The sequence below is a fragment of the Equus caballus genome, chromosome 15, assembly GCF_041296265.1.
Source record: "Equus caballus isolate H_3958 breed thoroughbred chromosome 15, TB-T2T, whole genome shotgun sequence".
Classification (NCBI taxonomy): domain Eukaryota; kingdom Metazoa; phylum Chordata; class Mammalia; order Perissodactyla; family Equidae; genus Equus; species Equus caballus.
Window position 1 is genome coordinate 44154227 of NC_091698.1, and position 21283 is coordinate 44175509.

Below are 21283 nucleotides of genomic sequence, written 5' to 3' on the forward strand. Positions count from 1 at the left end.
CTCTAGGGATGGGGCGGAGTCCCGGCTACCGCGGGCGTTGGGCGGTGCGGGGAAGTGGGAATCGTTAGGTTCGTTCGGGACACGCAGCCCATGGCCCGGGCGTCTCGCTCTGGTGGCCTTCTGCCTCCGCTTGCTACCGTGCCGCCGTTGTGGGCGCACCCCGAGGTCGCTGGGGAGGAGCAGTGGGAGAGAAGGCGGACAGGCGCTCTCGGCGGGGACGTTCGGGGCTACCCGGAGTTGCCGGTTGCCGGGAGCATCCCCTACCTGGCCCCGCGGCCCGGCGGAGCTCCGGGGGGCCAGCCGTGGTGGGCGGCGCAGGCGGACGCGGGAGAGCACCATGAGGTTGGCGCCGCGGACTGGCGGCGGGAGCCGGTAGCGGGCTGCCGGATTCCTCCTGCACTGCAGCGCCTCTGGGCCGTGTTGCTGCGGCTGCACCGCGAGCGGGAGCAGCTCCTCCAGGCCCGGGACTGCGCCCGCCACCTCCAGGCCGCCGTGCGCCTCCTGAGGATCCTGAGTCCCGGCGCGCCATCCCCCGGCCCCGGCCCCTTGCCTCAGCTGTGCCGCGACCTGCTGCCGCACCCTTCCAGAGGGGCCAACCTGCGAACCGGCCTTCGGGAGACTCCCGAGCAGCTACTGCTGGCGCGCCTGGTCGGATTAGCTGCCCAACGCCTAGATGCTGCCATCGAGATGGAGCTTCGCGCTCTGGGCCGGGCGCCCGCCAGCCCGGGCCTGTCGTCCCAACTCGCCGACCTGCTGCTGGCGCTTCCCGCCTACCACCAGCTACAGGGAAAAGCCGTGAGCTACTTCCCAGGGGCAGCGCGCCCTTTCCCCACGGCCCGTGTGCTCCGCCTCCTGACGGAGGAGCGGGGTTGCCTGGTAGCAGGTCAGCTGCACGAGGCGCTCAGGGGATCGGGCTTGCGGGACCAGCTTCAAAGCCGGTGCCATGAGGAGCGAGAGCTGCTGCCAGGGCTCCTGGGCCTGATGGGGGGCGTGGCGGGTTCAGCCAGCAGTGGACTGGGGCTTGAAGGGGCTGGAGCCCTGTGGAGCCAATACTGGACCCTGCTGTGGGCAGCCTGTGCTCAGAGTCTGGACCTAAGTCTAGGACCCTGGAGGGACCCCAGGGCAGCGGCACGACAGCTGAGTCAGGCACTGGGTCAGGGTGAGTGATGGGTTTGGGTGCGTGTTTGGGAAGGCTGGGGTCTCTTCCTTCTCCCTAGCCACCTCACTCACCTGCCAGCCTGGCTATAAAAGCAGGCCCTTTAGAATGAACACCCCCTTTCCCCTTTGGGGTTCAGGCTATAGCTTCAGAGCTTTCAAGGCAAAGTCTTGCTTTCCACCCCAGTCTTGCGTCTTGGGGGAAGCCTACCCTCTTCCCTCATCGAGTGGGCAGTGATTATGGAAAAGAGAGGTCTAGTTTTCAGGCTCGAGTCATTTCTCCCACTAGCATCCCTGCCTCAGGAGTGTGAGAAGGAGCTGGCTTCTTTGTGTGACAACCTATTTCATCAGTCTGTTATCTGGAGCTGGGACCAAGGTGAGAAGAAGGGGCATTGGGAGTGACACAAGTTCCAGGATACCCCTTCCCCATCAAACCATACCCCCTCTTCCTCAGGCTTCTGCCAGGCTTTGGGATCTGCTGGTGGAGGTCAGAGCAGCCTTCCTGCATCTTCTCACACCACTGAGCTTTTGCAACAGCTCTTCCCTCCTCTCCTGGATGCTCTTCAAGAACCCAAGTCAGGGCTGCTCCTCTGTCAGCCTCCAGGTAAGACAAGGGGCTGGGAATAGGGGAATAGAACAGTTGAGGATATCCACTTTATTCCTTCCCCCTGTCTTGAAGCCTGCCTCCTACCAAAGGAGCTCCCTGGTCCCTCAGATACTTGTGTCCCACTCCCCCAGGTCCTGCACCCCTTGCCCTAGGGCTCTGTACCCTGCAGACCACCTTGCTCTGGTTTTGGGGAAGAGCTCAACAGTATCTGGCAGCATGGGCCCCAGGTTCCTTCCTGCTCCTGATCCAGAAGGACTTACCTGTGAGTAGCTCGGGAGTAGGTAGGGGAGCAGCCTGGGCTGGGCTCAGACCTCACTCCCTGTTTCTGCCAAAGCCTCTATTGCGTGAGGCAGAAGCTCTGTCTACCCTGGCCTCAGAGGAAAGCTTGGCCCTGGAGGTGGAGCAGCAGCTGGGCCTAGAGATCCGGAAGCTGGCTGCGCAGATTCAGGTGAGGACAGCAGAGGCCCTGACAGTGGCAGTTTAAGACCTGGTTCCGTGCCCAGTTTTGGGGTTGATGGAGTGGTGGTGGTGGAGGTAGAACATCTCAGTGACTTAGAATCTCCTTGGAGTCTCTGCTAAATTTATCTTTTCTGGCTCTGTTCATTTTTTGTTCTTTATTTAGCTTTTTATTATGGAAAATTTCAAACATATACAAAAGTAGAAGAGTATAGTGGACCCCCATATTCCTACCAGTAAGCCTTTAACAATTATCCAGTCACGGTCAATTTATTCCCTCTGTACCCCGCCCCCCATGTCAGGCTCTCATTCTGTGATGTTAACAGCCACTGATGATCACTGCCTAGATGCATTATTTCATTAGAGAGTGCAAAGTGATGATGTTCCAATTCTATTATTCCTTCTGCACTGATTAGTTGGATTACTCCTATAAAGTCAAACTTTCCCTTATTAATTATTTGGTTATTCAGAGGTATATTTTGTAGAGAAAAAGCAAGATAAATGATTGAATCTTTCCTTTCACTTACTAGTTACCAGCCCACATGTAATTTCTAAACATGTAATTTATGTTTTTATTTAAGTGATACAAGTCCATAGTTTAAAAGTGAAATAGAGTATTATTTTAGAAGGCTTCTAATGAACAAATGGCGCTTTAATTGCCCTCCACCCCTACCTCAGATTTCTTTTCCACGGTGGTAACCTTCATCCACTCTTGGCTGTTTCTTCTAATGTTTTCTTATTTTCTTCTAAACTTCTGAATAAAACTATTATACTTCTAATTTTTCCCTATTTTGTACATTATCTATTCCTACTATGGAAAAATGTCTGTCTTGGGGCCAGCCCAGTGGCACAGCGGTTAAGTTCGCACATTCTGCTTCGGTGGCCTGGGGTTCACTGGTTTGGATCCCGGGTGCGGACCTACACACCACTTGTCAAGCCGTGCTGTGGTAGGCATCCCACATATAAAGTGGAGGGAGACGGGCACTGATGTTAGCTCACGGCCAGTCTTCCTCAGCAAAAATAGGAGGATTGGCAGGAGATGTTAGCTCAGGGCCAATCTTCCTCAAAAAAAAAAAAAAGAAAGAAAGAAAGAAAGAAAGAAAAGAAAAATGTCTGTCTTTTGTTTTTCCTTCCTGTCCAGATTTCTCCTCTTTGCCTTGAATAGGAGCATGGCTGTAGAGTACAGTCTTTGTCCCTCTGCTCCTTTTCTCTCTGCATTCCTACTTACCCACAGTGCCTTGGTGCTGTGGACCCCCATACTTTAGCCTTAATCCACAATCTGCATCTGCCTGTTGGGCATTTCCACCTCCATTTACTGCTACCTCCTTCAGCTCAACATGCCCCCAAACAGGCTCCTCATGAGTAGGGTGGACAGTGATGGTCATGGGAGCTCTGAGGAGGGAAGGCCATGGTGGGCATGTGGTGGCAGAAGCTCTATACAGGGCCTATGGCTCGAACTGGTGGCTGGATGGCCTTACAGGAGCAGCAGCAGTTACTGGAAGTGGGCAGTTCATAGTTCCTAGGGAGAGTAGTGGGGAAATGGCCTAACCAAAGCAGAAGCTCTGTGTGTGTGCCTTCACATGCATATGTCCAGGATGGGGGTGGGAGATTGTGGAGGCGTAAGCAAATTCGCATCAAATTGTGGAGGGCACTGAACACCAGCCCACAGATTTGGGGCTTTATCTCATAAGTGATGAGGAGCCATTGTAAGAGCAGGAGGGAAAGAGTAAAGACAGTGATAGAGTCTGGTCCAGCTATAGTGATCAGGATGGAAGGGAGGTGGGCAGACATAACATGAGAGGGGTCCAGCTCTTGGTAGCTGTAGTGAGAACAGAGCAAAATGGACAGGGACAATGTGCTCACCATGTGAACTAAACACTGTGCAAAGCACCCTACCTGCCTTGCTCCTCTGCCTGGTGATTGCAGAGTCAGGTGTATGCTCTGGCCATTCCACCACATACAGCACTGGGATGCAAAAGAAGAATCAGACACTGTGAGTTTTCTCTCCAGCTAGACAGTGATATTCCATAGAGAAAGACAGTCTCTTAGTGTGAACTTGTATTTCTTCAGAGTGTTCAATGCAGAAGTTTCTAAGAAATATCAGTTGATAAAAGGGTAATTTCCTTGGTATAAATAAGGAAGAAAGGGGTTCTGGTTTTTAGGAGAAGAGAGGAAGAATTTGGATTTAGATAGGCTGTTGTCAGCACACGTACCAGGAGCCACATAGATTCCACCCGTCCTCATGTCTGCTCCTCCCACCCCCACCCCCTGAGGGCCGCTTTCTCTCTTCAGGCGCACAGGCATCCAGTCACCTCTTTACAGACCTGCCACCACATACCCCATTTCTTGGGGTCCTTTTCCTCCAAGATGGGTTGTGGAGTAGAGACACTTCTTTTTTGCTGTCCTCTCCCCCTCCAAAAACAAAACCTCTCAAACCAAAGAAACCAAACCAGCAAATGGGCCTTTTCTTGCTTTATGGGTTTACACTGCTCTGCAGAAATGGAAGTAGGCTGTAAAGAATATTCAGTGTAAAGACATTCCAAAGGCTCCTGAATCTCAGAAAGTTATAGTCCTTGCTCTTGGTCTACATTCCAGTTCCTGCTTTCCTTTCATAGATGACAGACAGAAGATCGTACAATTCCCCTTTCTTTCTTCAGCCTCTGTGTGCTCTGCAGACACCTCTTTCTAGCATTTGCTTTTAATCATTGGTGGTGGTGAGGTTGTCTCCCTGTTTTTTTCCTATTAATGTTCCTATAGAATAAAATTAACCTGGAGTATTTCCATCCTCTGAACCAAGCTGAAGAGAGCAAGGTAATCCTGGGCAGCTGTCCATTATCTTTATGGGTCCAGACCTTTTGGAAAACCCAATAAAAGCTAGGGCATCTCTCCTCAGAAAATGCCCAGGCCCATATAGTTATGCGTACGATTCCATTCTGGGGCTTTGTAGATGCCAGGTTAAACATCTCAGTTTAGAAGAGCATCATGACTTGACAAGTCCCTAACAGATAAGCCCCTTTTATTTTCTTCCTATCCCCACAGCTTCTGCCTGAAGAGTCGCTAAGTCTCTTTTCCCAAGAATGTCATAAACAAGCCACACAGAGCTTTGAACTCTACATGCCACGGGGTCGGTACTGGCGGCATCGTCTCTGTCCTGGTAACTCCTCATCCCAGTATTCGTTTCCAGGGTTTCCAGGGGGTAACCGTTCCCAACCCCTCCAAATCCTGGCTCCACTCCTGTCTCCACCCTTGTTCTCACCTTCTGTGCACCCCCCAATCTTACTCTCTTCCCCCAAACACCCCATTAGGGACTCAGTGGATCTCCATAGTCTCATATTCTGTCCTTTCTCTTCTCTCACTCCAGAACTACCCAGCATTCCTAGTGAGTATGCTAGGTTGGTGGTCCGTACTGTACTGGAGCCTGTGTTGCAAGGATTGCAAGGATTGCCACCTCAAGCCCAGGCCCCTGCCCTCGGCCAGGCGCTGACTGCCATCTTGGGTGCCTGGCTTGACCATATCCTCACCCATAAGATCCGGTTCAGGTGGGGAGGAAAGGAGGCAGTGGCAGGGGGATGAATGGAACTGGACAAAGGGAGGGCATGGGCGGGGGCAGAACAGTTTGGAGAGGCAGGAGGGTCAGGCAGCCAAATTGTACCTTGGCGTTCAGCCTGCAGGGGGCGCTGCAGCTCAGACAAGACTTTGGAGTGGTCCGGAAGTTGCTGGAGGAGGAGCAGTGGGGCCTGTCCCCTGAACTTCGCCAGACCCTGCTCATGCTCAGCATCTTCCAGCAGCTGGATGGGGCCCTGCTGTGCCTACTGCAGCAGCCCCTGCCCAAGACTCGAGTCCACAGGTTTTGCTGTGAGTCACTCTCACTTCCCAACTCTAGGCTCTTTTGCCCCTAGCTCACTACTTGATGTGCCCCCTCCACCATCTTCATCTCTGATCTGGCTTCAGCATCCTCCCGCCCCTGCTTCCAGTCACCTGCCTTCCACTCTTGCCTTACCAGGTGCATGTAATGAGGTCCAGACCACGGAATTGCCCAGCGGCAGCCTCAATAGCCTGGAGAGCTTGGAGCCCCCTCTTCGGCCTGAAGGACCCCCAACCCAGACAGCTCAGCGGCTAAGCACACTGTGGGGAGGGGGACCCAGCCCTGAGGCTTACCTGGTGGGAAATCAGCAGGCCTGGCTTGCCCTGAGGCAAAACCAGGGCCGGCGTTGGCACTTGCCTTTTCTTTCCTGCCTGGGGACCAGTTCTGAATCCTAAGGAGCCTGATCTGAAACCTGCAAGTCAGAGCTCCTCACCTCTGGCTGGAAAAGCTCAGACATTTAGAAATGCATATTTTAAAAGCCTACAATTGGGAGCTTGGAAGAAAGCATACCTGAGAACCACAAGCTCCAGAGAGCCTGGACTTACAAGCTAAGGATCCAAGATTACTCCAGTGCCTGGGAGCCAGAGTAAAGGGCAAAACCACAGCTTGGAACCTGGAGGTCAGCATCCTTGGGAGGCTCAGGCCTGGTTCCCCACCAGTGAAGGCATAGATGCTGGAAGGAGGGCTAGACGCTGGGGGGAAGACTATAGGGTTGGATCCCAGGGGAAAGGGGAAAAGAAAAAGCAATAGAAAGCAGAGAGCCTAGATGCCACTTCCTCTGAAGTCCCAGGAGCCAGGCTAAACACAAAGTTAACTCATCAAGAACCACAGAGGTGGAATAGGCATTTCTACACCTCGATCGGTCCCAAGAGCTGTATTACCCTGTACTCCTTTCCCCATTACTATTTCCAGTCATTTAAGAATAATGGGCTGTAGGACCTTCACATGTAAGCTTTGGTTATTCAGTCCACCATTTTTAATCTTCAGTTACCTGAGCGGGGTTTACCCCCGGTAGGTGTATAATCCCTGCCGTGGTAGTGCCCTCTCCTTGCAAGAGACCAGCACTTAGGATGGCCTTAACCTAGACCTGGCACAGCAGGATACGCAAGGGGAAAGGCTGCAGCTGACGGCCGTGTTATCGGAGCCAAGTGCAAACGGCTTTTGCACTATGTATTCGTTGTCTTCACTATCTTCACAAGATAGGCAGTATTTACTGACCGCTTACTCTGGGCCCCTCCATGCCCTGTGCTGAAACCACCTCTCTCCTTCCTGACCTTCCTCTTCCTGTGGGGCTGGGGAGCCGGGCCGGCGGTTTGGGGGCCAGCGCGCCCGACGGCGGACGGCAGGCGGCAGGGGCCGGGTCCGCGGCAGCGCGGCCATTCACAGCTTCTCGTCCAGCTAACACTTCCGCCTGCGCGAGTCCTTCCGGGGCAGAAGTCACTATGGCGGCGGGCTTGGCTCGGCTCGGGCTGCGGTCTGTCAAGCAGGTTCGGGTTCAATTCTGCCCCTTCGAGAAGGACGTGGAGTCGACGAGGTACGCGGGGGAGGGCGTGAGGACGGGAAGGGGCGCGCCTTCCTCCCGCCGGGGTCTGGCACCCCTCGGCCTGATCTCACGCCGCCTTCTCGCCGCAGGACCTTCCTCCAGGCGGTGAGCAGCGAGAAGGTGCGCTCCACCAACCTCAACTGCGTGGTGATTGCGGACGTGCGGCACGACGGCTCCGAACCCTGCGTGGACGTGCTTTTCGGTGGGCGCGGTGGGGAGTGGGGCGGCAGGGGCGGCAGGCAGCCCGCGCGCCCTCAGTCCAGCCCCCCGGCCTCCCGGGCCTGACGCGTTTGTTTCCTCGCCAGGAGACGGGCATCGCCTGGTGATGCGCGGCGCCCACCTCACCGCCCGGGAAATGCTCACTGCTTTCGCCTCCCACATCCAGGCCAGGAGCGCCCAGGCCAGTAGCGCGGCGGGGAGCGGGGACAAGCCAGGCGCTGGGACCGGGTCCTGACAGTGCGGAGGAGACCAACAAGCAGATTTTAGCCTCGGACTAGGACACTTAAGAGCTTGACTTAATCACTCAAATCACTATCTGGAGGGCCACAGAACGCCACCAACAACAACGAAAGAGCCTTGTGACTACAAATCCAACCAACGTTTCTGAGACAAGACAAGATCACCGAGGGGTCGGGACAAACTTGAATTTATTTTACTTTCCTACCGTCACTCAACCGCTTTTGAATTGGGCTTCTCCCACCACTCACTCAAGGTGCCTCTTAGACTTATTAGCCAAATCCAGTGCTGTTTTCTCAGTCCTCATCTTTCCATCTCAGTAGCCTCTGCCACTCTCAATTCACTCCTTTGTGGAACCTGTCTTCCTCTTGGGTCCTTTTTCTTTTCTTAACAGTAAGGGTGTACTACTCTATCCTTCTTTTTCTTCTCTCTTTATTTTTGGGGCATCTCATCTTCTGTCATATCTTGAACTGCCCTCTCGGGTTAAATCCTGCATTTCTGTTTGGCTCTAATCTCAACTTCTGTGCTATAGTCGGGTTACCTACTACCAGTATCCTCCAAATCCCAAACGCTCTTTGTCCAAAATAGAACTGATGATCTTACATACACATATACTTGTCTCTCCCCCTGACTCCCCCATTCCTTTTAAAGATACTTCATCTGCTCAGCCACCTGGGCTGGAAACTACAGCATTATCTCTGGTTCTGCCCTCTCCTTTTCCCTGCATATCCAGTCAGTAAGTTCAGAATACTCTGTCTAAACAAAAGCTCTGAAATATTCTGTCCATTCCCATTCATTGTCTTGTATCATTACATTCTTCCACCAAGTATCCTTTTTTCTAATTTTTGCTGCTGTTCTAGTTTATCTTTCCAAAGCACATCACTGGTTTTATGTCTCACCACTTCTTGTTTCAGAGAACAGTGCCTAGTATTTTTCATACTAGGTTACCACCCATTAGTGTGGATCATGAAATCAATTTAGGGGGTTAAATCAGCCTTTATAAAACAGAATAGAATAAATAGAATAAAAAGTATCAGAGTTCATGGCACATGGAATGGGAAGTATTTAATCATGAATATGTAGATAGGTGGATAGATCTAGATATATACTGTGTAAAGTATATGTATGTGTGTGTATCTGCATGTGCTTGGTTGCAACATAGAGTTATTTCTTATCATTGGTTGTAGGAAAACATGGTTGATAACCACTGGTTTAGAGAAGAACTCTGAATGCTCAGCTAGGCAGTCACAGATCTCTGGACACTGGCTGCTGTGTACTTTGCCAAATACATTTCCCATGACTCTCCCACAGCATTACCATACTGCTTCCCTGCTTAAAAGGGTGCTGTCTTCAAAGGGCTGGTTTTTCCCCTCTCCCTTTAAAAAAAGAAAACTACCAGGAGGCAGTATAGTGTAGTAAAGAGTCAGAGTACGTGGGGTTGAAATCCCGGGTTTGCCCTTAAGGAGTTATGTATCTTTGGACAAATTACTTGGTCTCTCAGTGCCTGTTTCCTCATTTGTAAAATGGGGATAATAGTATCTGCCTCATAGGAGTGTTGAGAAGATTAAATGAATTGATATCTATAAAGTACCTAGAACATTACTGGGAGTGTAATGGGTGTTGTTATCTAAGAGACTTTATGCCATAGTCAAAAGGATACTGACAACCTAGATTTGAGTCCCCCATATTTGTGGTTAACTTGCTATTATCTTTGGCCAGACTTAACCACTCTCCTCGTCTATAAAAATGGGGATGGTTCAAACATCGCTCTGAACATGGATTGAGTGCTGGTGCTGTGCTTCTAGATTATGAACCTGGGGTTGGGGCTGTTTTCTCTGTGTCCCCAGCACCTTGCATAGTGCCTGATACAGAGTGTGCAATAAACATTTGTTGAATTTACAAATATTTAGCATCTACCTTGTGCCTGTAGTCTAGTACTGAGATACAAATATGAATAATGAAACTCAGGTATGTAATAAGTGCTACAATAGAGATACAGACCAGGTACAATAATAGCAAGAAAGATAAAGACAGGACTCAGCATTGGGTTTGGTCAGCAGATGATCCCTTAATGAGCAAAAAGTCTTAGCAGTGGAGAGTGGGGCCAGAAGTCAGATTATAGTGAAATAGGAAGTCAGCATGCAGCATCAAGTATTAGTTTTATATAATGAGTTTGGATGGGAGGTGCATTGATAGCTAGAGTAACATAAGGGTGTGGAGAAGGGTTTTATAAAGGATGATAGGGATTTGTACTTGATGAAAATACCTTTTATGCTGAGCTGTTGCTGAGAAGTATGAATCTAAGTTGCATTTCTGAACCACCGTCTACAATGTTGACTCTTCTAGGTCAATCTGAGGTGCACATGCTACCTCCTTCCTACAGCTTTCCCAGAGTTGGACATAATGATCCTTCCCTTAAGCTCCTTTGCTTCCTAGGTTGTAGACAAGAAAAATAAAAGGCATTCTTTTAGTTCATGCACCACCGTTATGGTCCTTTTAGGATTCATCTAGATAAAGAATCCTAGACTGAATGGACATATGACCATCTAAAGTCACAGGGTTGCTTAAAGATTGTTGGAACAAATCTCAGGCTGCTTCTTGGGTCCCCTCCTGCACCCTCCACTTCACTAGGAAAGAAGGCATGGGGTGTGGGCAAAATGATCCAGTCTGATTCAGATACACCTGGGTTCCAAGCGAGACATTTCCCGGCTCTGTAGCCAGGGCCAAGTTACTTGAACTTTCTAGGCCAGTTTTCAGCCACCTGATTGGGGGGAGGTAGGGAGCGGTTAAATGTAAAACACTCGGAATAGTCTCCAGTTCTTAATATGTAGTCGTTATTTGAAGACAAAAAAAGCCCAGTGTGAGATTGTTTTTTTCCACTAGCTTGTGAACTCCCTAAGGACACCAAATAAACACTGACCCACTGGACACGACCCAAGATACCGACCCGGCTGATGAGCCCTATGCCACGCCGGCGACGGCGGTTCCGGGGTCCCGGACTTAACCTGACGTGGCGGGGCGGGACTTCCGGCTGGAGACGGAAGAGGAGCGGGAGGAGCGGGAGGCAAGGGCCGGCAGGTGCGGCCAGGCGGATTCGGGGTCCGTTGCCGCCTCTCCGAGCCTCCGCGACGCCGACCTCCGGACCAGGATGGCTCGGGGCGAGCGGCGGCGCCGCGGAGCACCAGCAGACGGAGCGCGGACAGCTGAGAGGGCGGCTCGGGGCGGTCCAGCACGACGGAACGGCCGGGGCGGCGGGGCCCGGGGCGCGGCCGTGGTAGCGGCTCTGGCCGTCGGGGTCCTGTGTCTGGCCCTGGGCCTGTCGGGAAGCTGGCTGCTGGCGTGGCACCGTGCGCGGCGGGCCGTCACGCTGCACTCCGCGCCCCCGGCGCTGCCTCCCGACTCTTCCAGCCCCGCCGTGGCCCCGGACCTCTTCTGGGGCACCTACCGCCCTCACGTCTACTTCGGCATGAAGACCCGCAGCCCGCAGCCACTCCTCACCGGTAACCGGGCCCCGCAGCAGGCGGGCGGGCGGACTCAATCTGGGCGCCCCAGCTTCACGCCAGAGCAAGGGTGGGGAGGAGTGGATCAGGAGAGTTATGAAGAGGGATGACCCTGAAGTTCTCGGAGATCCAGAGGGACAGGTCCCCTGCTTTCTGACTTACGTGGCCATTCTACCCCCAGGATTGATGTGGGCGCAGCAGGGCGCCACCCCAGGGACCCCTAAACTCAGGCACACGTGTGAGCAGGGGGACGGCGTGGGTCCCTATGGCTGGGAGTTCCACGACGGTCTCTCCTTCGGGCGGCAACACATCCAGGATGGGGCCTTACGGCTCACCACTGAGTTCGTCAAGAGGCCTGGGGGTCAGCACGGAGGGGACTGGAGCTGGAGAGTGACTGTAGAGCCTCAGGTCAGGGCCTCAGGACACCCTTCCCCCAGCCCAGATTCCCTCCACCCTTCCTTTCCTGCCAGAAGTGCAGTATGAAGTGAGGGCTAATAGCTGGGACTCTGAGTCTGACGACCTGGGCTGAATCTGACCGCCTGCCTTAAACAACTACCTGTATGACCATCTCTATTTACTGTCTCTAATCCTGGTTTTCTTGTCTGTAAAATGGAGATAAAAATAGCACCTAACTCACAGGATTGTAAGAATTAAAGGAAATAATATGTAGAGTTCTTAGCATAGTACATGGCACAAAAGTACTTTGTTATTTCCCAGAGAACCCTGTGCAAGGCTCTTTATTTTATCCCACGGGTGCTTACCCTCGGTGACCCTCAACACTGACAGATGTATATTGTTTACCCTGTTGCTCCTGCCTGGTGTCCCTTTGCCTCACTAAGGCGGATTCTCAAGAGAGACTGCCAATCTAATGCTGGGTTTTTCTGTCCTCCTTGGTCATCCAGGCCTCAGATACCTCTGCCCTCCCTTTGGTGTCCCTGTTCTTCTATGTGGTGACAGATGGCAAGGAAGTCCTAGTACCAGAGCCTGTGGCCAAAGGGCAGTTGAAGTTCATCAGTGGGCACACCAGTGAACTTGGTGACTTCCGCTTTACAATTCTGGCACCAACCAGTCCAGGGGATACTGCCCCCAAGTATGGCAGGTAACGGGGAAGAGAGTGAGTGGTGATGGTAAGGGTGGTATGGATGCTGACTTAGCCTGATTTCTATCTCCCCCACTCTACTCTTTTTCCTGCCAGTTATTTTTCTTCTCACCAGGCTCTATGTCCTCTGCATTGCCAAGACCCTTCCATCCTGACTCCTGATCACTTTATATTTCTCTTTATAATCCCCACCACTTCCTCCTAAATAATATTTCTTATTTATCTTTTTCCCTTCAAGCTACAATGTCTTCTGGACCTCCAATCCAGGACTTCCCTTGCTGACAGAGATGGTGAAGAGTCGCCTAAATAGCTGGTTTCAGCATCGGCCCCCAGGGGCCTCCCCTGAACGCTACCTTGGCTTGCCAGGATCTCTGAAGTGGGAAGACAGAGGCCCAAGTGGGCAAGGACAGGGACAAGGGCAATTCTTGATACAACAGGTGACGGTGAAAGTCCCTTTTTCCATGGAGTTGGTGTTTGAATCAGGCAGTGCCCGGGTAGGAGGAAGGCAAGCCCTGGAGCAGCTGGCAGGCAGCCTGCTGACCCAGGCCCTGGAGAGCCATGCTGAAGCCTTTAGAGAGCGCTTTGAGAACACCTTCCAGCTGAAGGAGAAGGGCCTGAGCCCTGAGGAGCAGGCTTTGGGTTGGGCTGCCCTGAGCGGCCTCCTTGGTGGGATTGGCTATTTCTATGGACAGGGGCTGGTGTTGCCAGATATGGGGGTTGAGGGATCTGAGCAGAAGGTGGACCCAGCCCTCTTTCCACCTGTCCCTCTTTTCACAGCAGTGCCCTCTCGGTCATTCTTCCCACGAGGCTTCCTTTGGGATGAGGGCTTTCACCAGCTGCTGGTCCAGCGGTGGGATCCCCGCCTCACTCGGGAGGCCCTAGGCCACTGGCTGGGGCTGCTCAATGCTGATGGCTGGATTGGGCGGGAGCAGGTGCTGGGGGATGAGGCCCGAGCCCGGGTGCCCCCAGAATTCCTGGTGCAACGGGCGGCCCATGCCAACCCCCCAACCCTGCTTTTGCCTGTAGCCCACATGCTAGAGAGTGGTGACCCTGCCAACATTGACTTCCTCCGCAGGGCCTTTCCTCGCCTGCATGCCTGGTTCTCCTGGCTCCATCAGAGCCAGGCAGGGCCAGTGCCACTATCTTATCGCTGGCGGGGCCGGGACCCAGCCTTGCCCACCCTATTGAACCCCAAGACGCTGCCTTCAGGGCTGGATGACTATCCCCGGGCTTCACACCCTTCAGCCACTGAGCGGCACCTGGACCTGTGGTGCTGGGTGGCACTGGGTGCCCGTGTGCTGGTGCGGCTGGCAAAGCAGCTGGGAGAGGCTGAGGCAGTGGCAGAACTGGGTCCTCTGGCTGCCTCACTGGAGGCAGCAGAGAGCCTGGATGAGCTGCACTGGGCCCCAGAGCTAGGAGTCTTTGCAGACTTTGGGAACCACACAAAAGCAGTGCAACTGAAGCCTCGGCCCCCTCAGGGGCTGGTGCGAGTGGTGGGCCGGCCCCACCCTCACTTACAGTATGTGGATGCCTTGGGTTATGTCAGTCTTTTCCCCTTGCTGCTGCGGCTGCTGGACCCCAATTCATCCCGCCTTGGGCCCCTGCTGGATGTTCTAGCTGACAGCCGCCATCTCTGGAGCCCCTTTGGTTTGCGCTCCCTTGCAGCCTCCAGCCCCTTTTATGGCCAGCGCAATTCAGAGCATGATCCCCCCTACTGGCGGGGTGCTGTGTGGCTCAACGTCAACTACCTAGCCTTGGGGGCTCTCCACCATTATGGGCATCTGAAGGGTCCCCACCAGGCCCGGGCTGCCAAGCTCCACAGTGAGCTCCGTGCCAACGTGGTGGGCAATGTGAGGCGGCAGTACCAGGCCACGGGTTTCCTGTGGGAGCAGTACAGTGACCGGGATGGGCGGGGCATGGGCTGCCGCCCTTTCCACGGCTGGACCAGCCTTGTCCTACTGGTCATGGCTGAAGACTACTGACAGGGAAGGATGGGAGGGGAGCCAGGCCCCTTGTGCCACTCTGCACTAGAGGGACAAGGTCTCTAGCTTCTGTCCCCAGCCTTCAGATACCAGTGCTTCAAACCCTCCTCAGCTCATCTCAGGTGTCTCCTTACTGTCATCCCACATAGCCCTGGGGTGAATGTGAATTCAGAGTCTATTTTTTTAAATAAATTGGAAAACCATGCCAAACGCTATTGCTTTTGCCAGCTTTGCCTCACCTAGAGGTCTTAGTCCAGTCCAGGCCTTAGGGCTGCCTGCTGTCCTTCAGAGAAGGTGGGAAAAGTGGCCATTTTCTGTCCCCTCCAAATCCACTCAGGTCAAGTGCAATGCAGTGAGTTGAGCACTAGTCCACCCAAATCCACAAGCAGCTGGTTCACATCTCTTTAATGAGATCAAAGGCTCCTGTGTATGTCTTGGGGGGTAGAGCTAGCACAGTCCCCCAGACACTGCCCCTCTCCTCAGGACTCCAGCCCTGAAAGCAGATTCTAGGAGGACAGGGAAAGGCCAAGGAGAACTCGAGGAGTTGTGACCAGGGCTATTTCTGGTGGACAAGGAACCCATCCACCCACCCCAAACTGCTTATGGGATGTCCCCTTGACTGGAAGCCAGCCCCACAGGAGAGACCTGGGATATGGGATCCAGAGGCACTACACAAGGGGCGTGGTCCTCCAGATCTGGCAGGGTGGCACTAGCCCTAGCCTCCTTGACTGGCTCGCTCTCACTGGAGTCTGGACAAGGGCAGAGCTCAATACCCGAGTCACCAGTCAGGTGGCGATAGCGGCAAGAGGGTGGTACAGGGGCAGGGCTCCCCCCTGCCCCAGGCTCACCCTCCTGATGATGGGGGACACTCTGGTAGGAGGAAACACCTTCCACATTTGTTCCCTCGCAGTGGACAGGGCAGCTAGAAGCAGAGGAGCAGCAGGTGCAGTCACTGGAAGCAGTCAAGGGGCAGCTTGAGGCTGCAGTGTAAGGAGGTGGCGGTGTGCCAGGGCGGTGAACCACATCCTCATAGGCTGGGGGTTTGAAGGCGCTGAAGAGGCCTGCAGGAAAGAATGGCATGATTGGTTGAAGGCAACCAGGGGTAGGGTAGTGGTGTCTCCTATTAGGGAAAAATGTGCATTGAAACGTCTGAAAAGAGAATGTAGGGATGATTCAAGGTCCCGGTTTGGGAGGGGCCACTGGTAGCGAGCCCAGAGCCTCAAGCCACTCACGAAGGTCAAGCAGTGAACCGGTAGGGACAGGGCCAGCCCCATGGCATGCCCCGTGATAGGCCAACAAGTTGATCTCACGCTGCCGCTGCTGTTGCTGCAGCCGGAGTTTAGCACGTCGATGGCGGAAGGCGCAACAGCAGCTAAAGAGGATGAGGACAGTCCAGAGCAGCCAGAACCCTGCAGGGGGTGAGGAGGGAGAGTCTTAGATACTTCCCATGCAGAGAAGGGTCCTTGAAGGCTGGAATTCTGAGGTCCAAGGGAGGGTAGGCAGAAGGACCCGAGAATAGCCGCCTTGGAGACTCACACCAGAGCTCATAATAGTAGGTGCAGCAGCCAGTCTCCCCGCAGCAGTGACCACTCTCACAGAGGTAGGGCTGGTTGTTCACTCCTGGGCACAGCTCTCGAAGCTGGGAGCAAGGAGGCACTTAGAACCAGGGGAGATTCCAGCCCAAGGCACTGTCCACCCACCCACTCTGCATGCACATACACAATCCCACCGTGTGAACCAAGTTTATCTCAGAGATCTATGGCGAGGCGGAAGAGTGATGCTGAGAGGAGTGTTCAAATTATCTGAAGGGCTGTTAACATGGAAGAAGATTTGGAATAGCAAGAATCAGACTAGAGAATAAGATGCCTGGTGTGGACATATAAAGGCAGATTTCAGCTCTGTATATAGAAGACTTCTCTCACACTTAAGCCTAGCTCCCCAGGGTGTTTTCTGTTAAGGGAATGTTTGCGGAGAAGCCAGAAGACGGTCTGAGCTATCTCAAAGTCTCAAACAACGGGTAAGGGGTTTAAGGTTAATTTCCAAAACTAAGATGCTTTCATCAGCCCCCAAGGTCTGCCACTCCCCACTCCCAAGCTGGATCTTTCCACCCCTGGGACTCAGGCTTCCTAGAGAAGAAGAGGGGCAGTGTGAGACCCAGAGCAGTGCTCCCAACCAGATGGGATTGCTGTGGATGATAAAGGATGGCATCCAGGGCGCGAGTCTGGGTTCCAGCTCTTCTCCAAATTGCTCCCTCAAGAGAAGACGCTGCCGGACTCTGTTGTGACAATAGGCACACAGAAAAACATCACAAATAACTGTTGCAAGACAGAGGGAGCCTCCCTGGGGCCTCACTATGCCTCTGGCCACTGGAGAACCACTGCAAGATTCCACTGCAGCTATGGGATGGGGTCTGTGAAGCTGCAGGCAAAGTCAACTACATCTACGTTACAAAGTTTAGACAAAGAGCGAAGGGACATGTTTAGGAACTTCACAGTGCCTTTGGCTCCGTGAGTTCCTCCCCCAGCCCCCGAAAGGAAGGGACAAGGAAAGGGGAAATAGAAATAAATGGCTGTCGTGATAGGCTTTTGGAGCTGTTGGGATACCTGCTGTTGTGGCATCCGAAGTGCCCCCCAGGCCTCCTCGCTGTCGTTCCCGCTGCTGGCCCGAGCCATGCCTCCACCTACAGCCCCCTGAAGACCACAGCCTTCTCTACCGCCAGCAACCCCGCCCCTGCCACCTCTGCCGCCACCGCCACGGTCCCTGCCCGGCCCATCTTCGCTACCGCCACCATCACTCCGCGGCCGGAGCTTCCATCCGGGGAGAGCTCTGCCAACTGGGACCCAGGTTTCTCCATCCTACCAATCAGCATCGCCCTCCGAAGGGCGGGCCAATAGGAACGGACTAGAGGTTACTCCCTGTGACCAATCTCCTACAGCGCCTCCGCCACTCTCCCAGACAACAAGCGCTTGCACAGACAAAGAGTGGGGTAAGGTTCGCCCGCGGCCCTGACTGACAGCGACGGTAGCCAATGTGGACAATAGAACAGACTTTGAGTTATCAACCAATGAACAGCCGTCCAGAAGAGCAAAGTTTCCCCGGATTGGCTTAAACCCTATTTTTGGGATGACGTCAAATACCCGACCACGCCAGGTAATCCGACAGGAAGCGGCGGGGGCCCAGACGTCCGCCTGAGTCTGGAAGCAGAGCGGCGGTCTTCTTGTGGCCTGGCGGACATTTCCCAGGCGTCGACGCAAGCTCCGGTGGGATGTCTGTACGGGGAATTGACCTGCCCATACCCCATTCCCCCAATTCTGTACAAGTCGAGGCACCGGATTAAATTTAATAGGTGGGGGAAATTACTGAAAACAGGAGGTAGGGAAGCGGGCGAAGAGTCCGGGTTAAGTAAGGGCCTTAAGTAGCCAAAAGTGGGGATCCGGGGCCCTCGGGTCCCCCTAGCCGCATCTGCAAGTTGATACGGTAGCACTGAAGGCTGCAAAGCGCCTGGCCCGTGCGGGAGCAGGCGTAGCGTCGCGGGTGGGGGCAGCCGGGGACAGAGCATCGAGGAGGAGGGCCAGATGGGGACGGCCTCTGAGACACTGGCGCGGGGGTGGGGACGCCAGGTGGGAAGGAAAGGGTGGAACCCTGTGCCCCGCTGCTGTAGCGCACCATGGGGGCCGGGGCAGCTGCCCGCCCTCCCCGCCGCTCGCCCCGCGCGGCCCCTCGGCCTCCCCGCCCGCTGGGCGCCGCAGTCTTGGTGAGGCGCTCGATAGTCTGGTTCTTGTGCTCCTCTGCCCGCCGCGCCGCCTGCAGCCGCCTCTTCCGTGCCCGCTCCTCGCGCTTCAGCAGCATCTCCTCGGTGAGGGCGGGGGCGGGGCAGCCCCCAGCCACAGGCAGCGGCAGCATCGGGGAAGGCTGACTCCGCGCCTTCTGGAGCAGAGCTCGCTGGGGAGAGACATACCGGCTGGTGTCAGAAAGTGGAGAGGCGAGGTCCGCTCAAAAGGTGGAGGGGAAGAGGAGATAGGGAAAGCTGGGTGTTGAGCACAGGCCTTGAGAGAGGGATGGAATGAGCACCCTCTCCAGGAGCCCTTAATACTGCCTTCTCCCAGGTCTCCCGACTTTCAGCTTTAGATCCTTGACTTTCAAGGGGAAAAGCATTAGTAATGTTATCTGCCTGCCTCGAGTACCAAAACTCTGTGTACCACCTCTCCGGAGGTTTGTTTGATTTTGTTTTAAATCTTTTTATCTCAATAAATAGCATCAATTGGATAAATGCTCAAGCCAAAAACTCACGGTTATCCTTGATTCCTCTCCCCTACTACCCCAGGCGCCAACAAGTGTCTATTTCAAAAATATATCCAGAATCCATCTGATTTTCTCCGTCTCCACAACTTCACCTTGGTTCAAGCTACCACCATCTCTCACTTGACTACTTGAATGGCTTCCTAGCTGCTCTTGCTTCTATCCCTTACCCCCGCTAAGAAGGCAAAGTAATCTATTGAAATAGAAATCAAATATATCACTTCTCTGCATACAACCCTTTCGTGGCTTAGTCACACTTACTCTTCTCCTGGAGCACTCCTAGGCATGTTCCACTCAGGATCTTTGCACCTGCTGGTCTCTCTGCCTGAAAAGCTCCTCTGGTTGGAAATGTTATCTCTTCAGAGAGGTGTTCCCTAACTACCCTATCTAATGTTGTTCCCTTTTCTACCACTTTCTATTTCATCACCCTATTTTTGTTATAAACCTTACAGCTTTTCAAAATTATTTACTTATTTACCCCCCAAAAACACACACAAGAATACCAGCTCCATGAGTACAGAAACCTTTTTCTCCACCACACTGATATCCTCTGCCTAGCAAAGTTCTTGGGACGTGGAAGCATCTCAATATATATTGACAAAGAATGAACCAACTTACCTGTCGAGCAGTGAGCAGCCGTTCATTAATCTCCTTCTTGAGATCTCCATTGTCATCCAGCTCCCCCTTCTCCAGGGCATCCAGCCACCTCTGTTCCTCCTCCTCCTCCTGACCCACTAAGCCCCCAGACAGGTCCCGAAGTGGGGAGGGGGACAGATTACTGTCTTCATCTGGAAAGGAAAGTTGGAAAGCTAGAAGTAGAACTGTTGAGATGAAGAACCCTAATTTGGCCAAGTTAAAACTGGGAGACTCAAAATTCTCACCCTCCTCAGAACCAACCCTCTTCCCTTAACCAGGTGTAATGAGAAACCCAGTCTCCCCACCTCCAGATCCTTCTCACCCAGCCAGGCACGGTACTGCTCAAGAGGGACTCCTTCCATAGGTTCCTCTTCATTGTCCACAACCATAAGGGGAGAGGGTGAGCGAGGACCCTCAGGGATCACAGTGAAGGTAGGAACACTGCAGAGAAGCAACCACTCTGTAAGCTGAGCAACTGTCTCCTTCTCAGTAGCTACATCCAGCCTTCCCTACACCCTCTTGTGTTCTTACTGCCTTAACCTGGGCCCTGAAGTCACAATGTCCATTCTCTGTCTTCTGGAAAGCCTACCCAGCTTCTCCTTCTATCTCTGCCTGCTCCTAAAGTTCCCCATGTAAAACCCTGGCCCTCTTGGCCTCACCTCTTGGTGCCCAGGACCTGCCCTCCCAGCTTGATTTTGAGTTTGAGCTGGGGCTTGGCAGGAGACGGCTGCGTAGGCCCAGCCTCCTCCTCCTGATGGTGTTTCTTCTTATGCTTCTTCTTATGCTTCTTGTGCTTCTTCTTGTGCACTCCGTGGCCATGGGCACCCGCCAGACTCAACTCCAGCGCTTCTCCTGTGGGAGGAGAGCCTATCAACGGTGTACGGCAGGAGCAGGGCAGGCAGGGCTCTGAAGAACCCGATACCCTTGAGGGGTCCCACTCCCCGCCCGCCGTACTCGCTGTTACCACAACAGCTTCGCCTTTCTCCTTCCACCTGTGGCCAAGTACCCTGGAGGCTCCGAGGAGCAAGAAGGGCACTCCTTTTCTGCGAATGGCCAAGTTGCTTTATCGACCTGCGCTTACCCGGCTCAGGGGCCTCCATGGCCCCAGAGGTGCTCCCACGCCGCCACAGCTTACTCATGGGGTCCTGCAAGAAAAGGGGGCTGAAAATGGTCTGGACACAAGCAGACATGCCTCTTCCGCCCCGCGGAAGAACTGACTCCAGCAAAACAACTGGCTGCTTCCGGTGCGTAGCAACCATGCTTGTGCGGGGCACGCTTTGCTGCTAAAAGCCTCCCTGAGAAACAACGATCTTTCCAACAAGAGTTCCGGGCTCTCTGAGGCCGGGACTGCTCAAAGGGGCACGGCTTTCCCCTCGCTCCGCCTCCCCACGCTTAGTTCCAGAACTCAGCGCGGGCGATTCAGTTATTACTACACCCAAGCGCGTGAGCATACCCTCCGGACCAAATTCGGGCTAGACTATGAGGATACAAAGTTGACTATGAACACTTTCCCCTATCTTTGAGGAGCTCACAGTGGGTGGAGGAGTACCTAAGAAACAATATTGCCGGCAAATTGGCAGAAGTGCCTAACAGTACAAGTGCCCTAGGAGAGGGGCAAATGGTATTTAAGCTTAAATTCTCATCACTAGAGAAATGGATAAATGAATCATGGTGCGACTATCCAA

General features: G+C 53.7%; 5 protein-coding genes across 8 annotated transcripts; 3 read left to right on the forward strand and 2 right to left on the reverse strand.

Annotated features, from left to right (window-relative positions):
• Positions 1–90: 90 nt before the first annotated feature.
• Positions 91–7027, forward strand: CCDC142 (coiled-coil domain containing 142). 2 transcript variants are annotated; one of them, XM_005599887.4, is made up of 9 exons: positions 91–1159; positions 1445–1531; positions 1610–1759; positions 1894–2024; positions 2097–2210; positions 5258–5372; positions 5580–5757; positions 5883–6073; positions 6222–7027. In XM_005599887.4, the coding sequence occupies exons 1-9, from the start codon at positions 91–93 to the stop codon at positions 6476–6478; spliced, it is 2292 nt and encodes a 763-aa protein (XP_005599944.1). In that variant the 3' UTR covers positions 6479–7027. The 2 variants fall into 2 exon arrangements, with proteins under 2 accessions (XP_005599944.1, XP_005599943.1); XM_005599886.4 differs by having other exon boundaries at positions 5258–5757; positions 6222–6836.
• A 454-nt stretch (positions 7028–7481) lies between these two features.
• Positions 7482–9985, forward strand: MRPL53 (mitochondrial ribosomal protein L53). The gene is made up of 3 exons (XM_001498907.5): positions 7482–7617; positions 7716–7828; positions 7932–9985. Exons 1-3 carry the CDS (start codon positions 7526–7528, stop codon positions 8078–8080), a joined length of 354 nt encoding a protein of 117 aa, XP_001498957.3. The 5' UTR covers positions 7482–7525; the 3' UTR covers positions 8081–9985.
• A 917-nt stretch (positions 9986–10902) lies between these two features.
• On the forward strand, positions 10903–14873 carry MOGS (mannosyl-oligosaccharide glucosidase). Its single transcript, XM_001916696.6, has 4 exons — positions 10903–11582; positions 11764–11990; positions 12485–12681; positions 12920–14873. Exons 1-4 carry the CDS (start codon positions 11231–11233, stop codon positions 14661–14663), a joined length of 2520 nt encoding a protein of 839 aa, XP_001916731.4. The 5' UTR covers positions 10903–11230; the 3' UTR covers positions 14664–14873.
• Positions 14874–15053: 180 nt separating this feature from the next.
• WBP1 (WW domain binding protein 1) lies at positions 15054–17674 on the reverse strand. 3 transcript variants are annotated; one of them, XM_005599894.4, is made up of 5 exons: positions 17267–17500; positions 16837–16938; positions 16200–16302; positions 15896–16072; positions 15054–15724 (listed from the first exon to the last, which is right to left on the reverse strand). In XM_005599894.4, the coding sequence occupies exons 1-5, from the start codon at positions 17333–17335 to the stop codon at positions 15264–15266; spliced, it is 912 nt and encodes a 303-aa protein (XP_005599951.1). In that variant the 5' UTR covers positions 17336–17500; the 3' UTR covers positions 15054–15263. The 3 variants fall into 3 exon arrangements, with proteins under 3 accessions (XP_005599951.1, XP_070091355.1, XP_003363013.1); XM_070235254.1 differs by having other exon boundaries at positions 16818–16938; positions 17267–17491; XM_003362965.5 differs by lacking the exon at positions 16837–16938 and having other exon boundaries at positions 17267–17674.
• Positions 17675–17983: 309 nt separating this feature from the next.
• On the reverse strand, positions 17984–20838 carry INO80B (INO80 complex subunit B). Its single transcript, XM_001498942.7, has 5 exons — positions 20680–20838; positions 20258–20450; positions 19921–20039; positions 19581–19750; positions 17984–18605 (listed from the first exon to the last, which is right to left on the reverse strand). Exons 1-5 carry the CDS (start codon positions 20786–20788, stop codon positions 18075–18077), a joined length of 1122 nt encoding a protein of 373 aa, XP_001498992.5. The 5' UTR covers positions 20789–20838; the 3' UTR covers positions 17984–18074.
• Between the last annotated feature and the right edge of the window lie 445 nt (positions 20839–21283).

What these genes read in the sequence shown, in the direction of transcription:
- CCDC142 (XM_005599886.4), top strand. Translation starts at nt 91, where the DNA reads ATGGCCCGGGCGTCTCGCTCTGGTGGCCTTCTGCCTCCGCTTGCTACC. An exon ending in GAGTCAGGCACTGGGTCAGG is followed by an intron (nt 1,160 to 1,444) that starts GTGAGTGATGGG and finishes TTCTCCCACTAG; the next exon opens with CATCCCTGCCTCAGGAGTGT. An exon ending in ACCCATAAGATCCGGTTCAG is followed by an intron (nt 5,758 to 5,882) that starts GTGGGGAGGAAA and finishes CTTGGCGTTCAG; the next exon opens with CCTGCAGGGGGCGCTGCAGC.
- MRPL53 (XM_001498907.5), top strand. Translation starts at nt 7,526, where the DNA reads ATGGCGGCGGGCTTGGCTCGGCTCGGGCTGCGGTCTGTCAAGCAGGTT. An exon ending in AAGGACGTGGAGTCGACGAG is followed by an intron (nt 7,618 to 7,715) that starts GTACGCGGGGGA and finishes TTCTCGCCGCAG; the next exon opens with GACCTTCCTCCAGGCGGTGA. An exon ending in CTGCGTGGACGTGCTTTTCG is followed by an intron (nt 7,829 to 7,931) that starts GTGGGCGCGGTG and finishes TTTCCTCGCCAG; the next exon opens with GAGACGGGCATCGCCTGGTG.
- MOGS (XM_001916696.6), top strand. Translation starts at nt 11,231, where the DNA reads ATGGCTCGGGGCGAGCGGCGGCGCCGCGGAGCACCAGCAGACGGAGCG. An exon ending in CCCGCAGCCACTCCTCACCG is followed by an intron (nt 11,583 to 11,763) that starts GTAACCGGGCCC and finishes TTCTACCCCCAG; the next exon opens with GATTGATGTGGGCGCAGCAG. An exon ending in ACTGCCCCCAAGTATGGCAG is followed by an intron (nt 12,682 to 12,919) that starts GTAACGGGGAAG and finishes TTTCCCTTCAAG; the next exon opens with CTACAATGTCTTCTGGACCT.
- WBP1 (XM_005599894.4), bottom strand. Translation starts at nt 17,335, where the DNA reads ATGGCTCGGGCCAGCAGCGGGAACGACAGCGAGGAGGCCTGGGGGGCA. An exon ending in CTACTATTATGAGCTCTGGT is followed by an intron (nt 16,073 to 16,199) that starts GTGAGTCTCCAA and finishes CACCCCCTGCAG; the next exon opens with GGTTCTGGCTGCTCTGGACT. An exon ending in CGGTTCACTGCTTGACCTTC is followed by an intron (nt 15,725 to 15,895) that starts GTGAGTGGCTTG and finishes TCTTTCCTGCAG; the next exon opens with GCCTCTTCAGCGCCTTCAAA.
- INO80B (XM_001498942.7), bottom strand. Translation starts at nt 20,788, where the DNA reads ATGTCTGCTTGTGTCCAGACCATTTTCAGCCCCCTTTTCTTGCAGGAC. An exon ending in CAGGTCCTGGGCACCAAGAG is followed by an intron (nt 20,040 to 20,257) that starts GTGAGGCCAAGA and finishes GCTTCTCTGCAG; the next exon opens with TGTTCCTACCTTCACTGTGA. An exon ending in GCAGTACCGTGCCTGGCTGG is followed by an intron (nt 19,751 to 19,920) that starts GTGAGAAGGATC and finishes TTTCCTTTCCAG; the next exon opens with ATGAAGACAGTAATCTGTCC.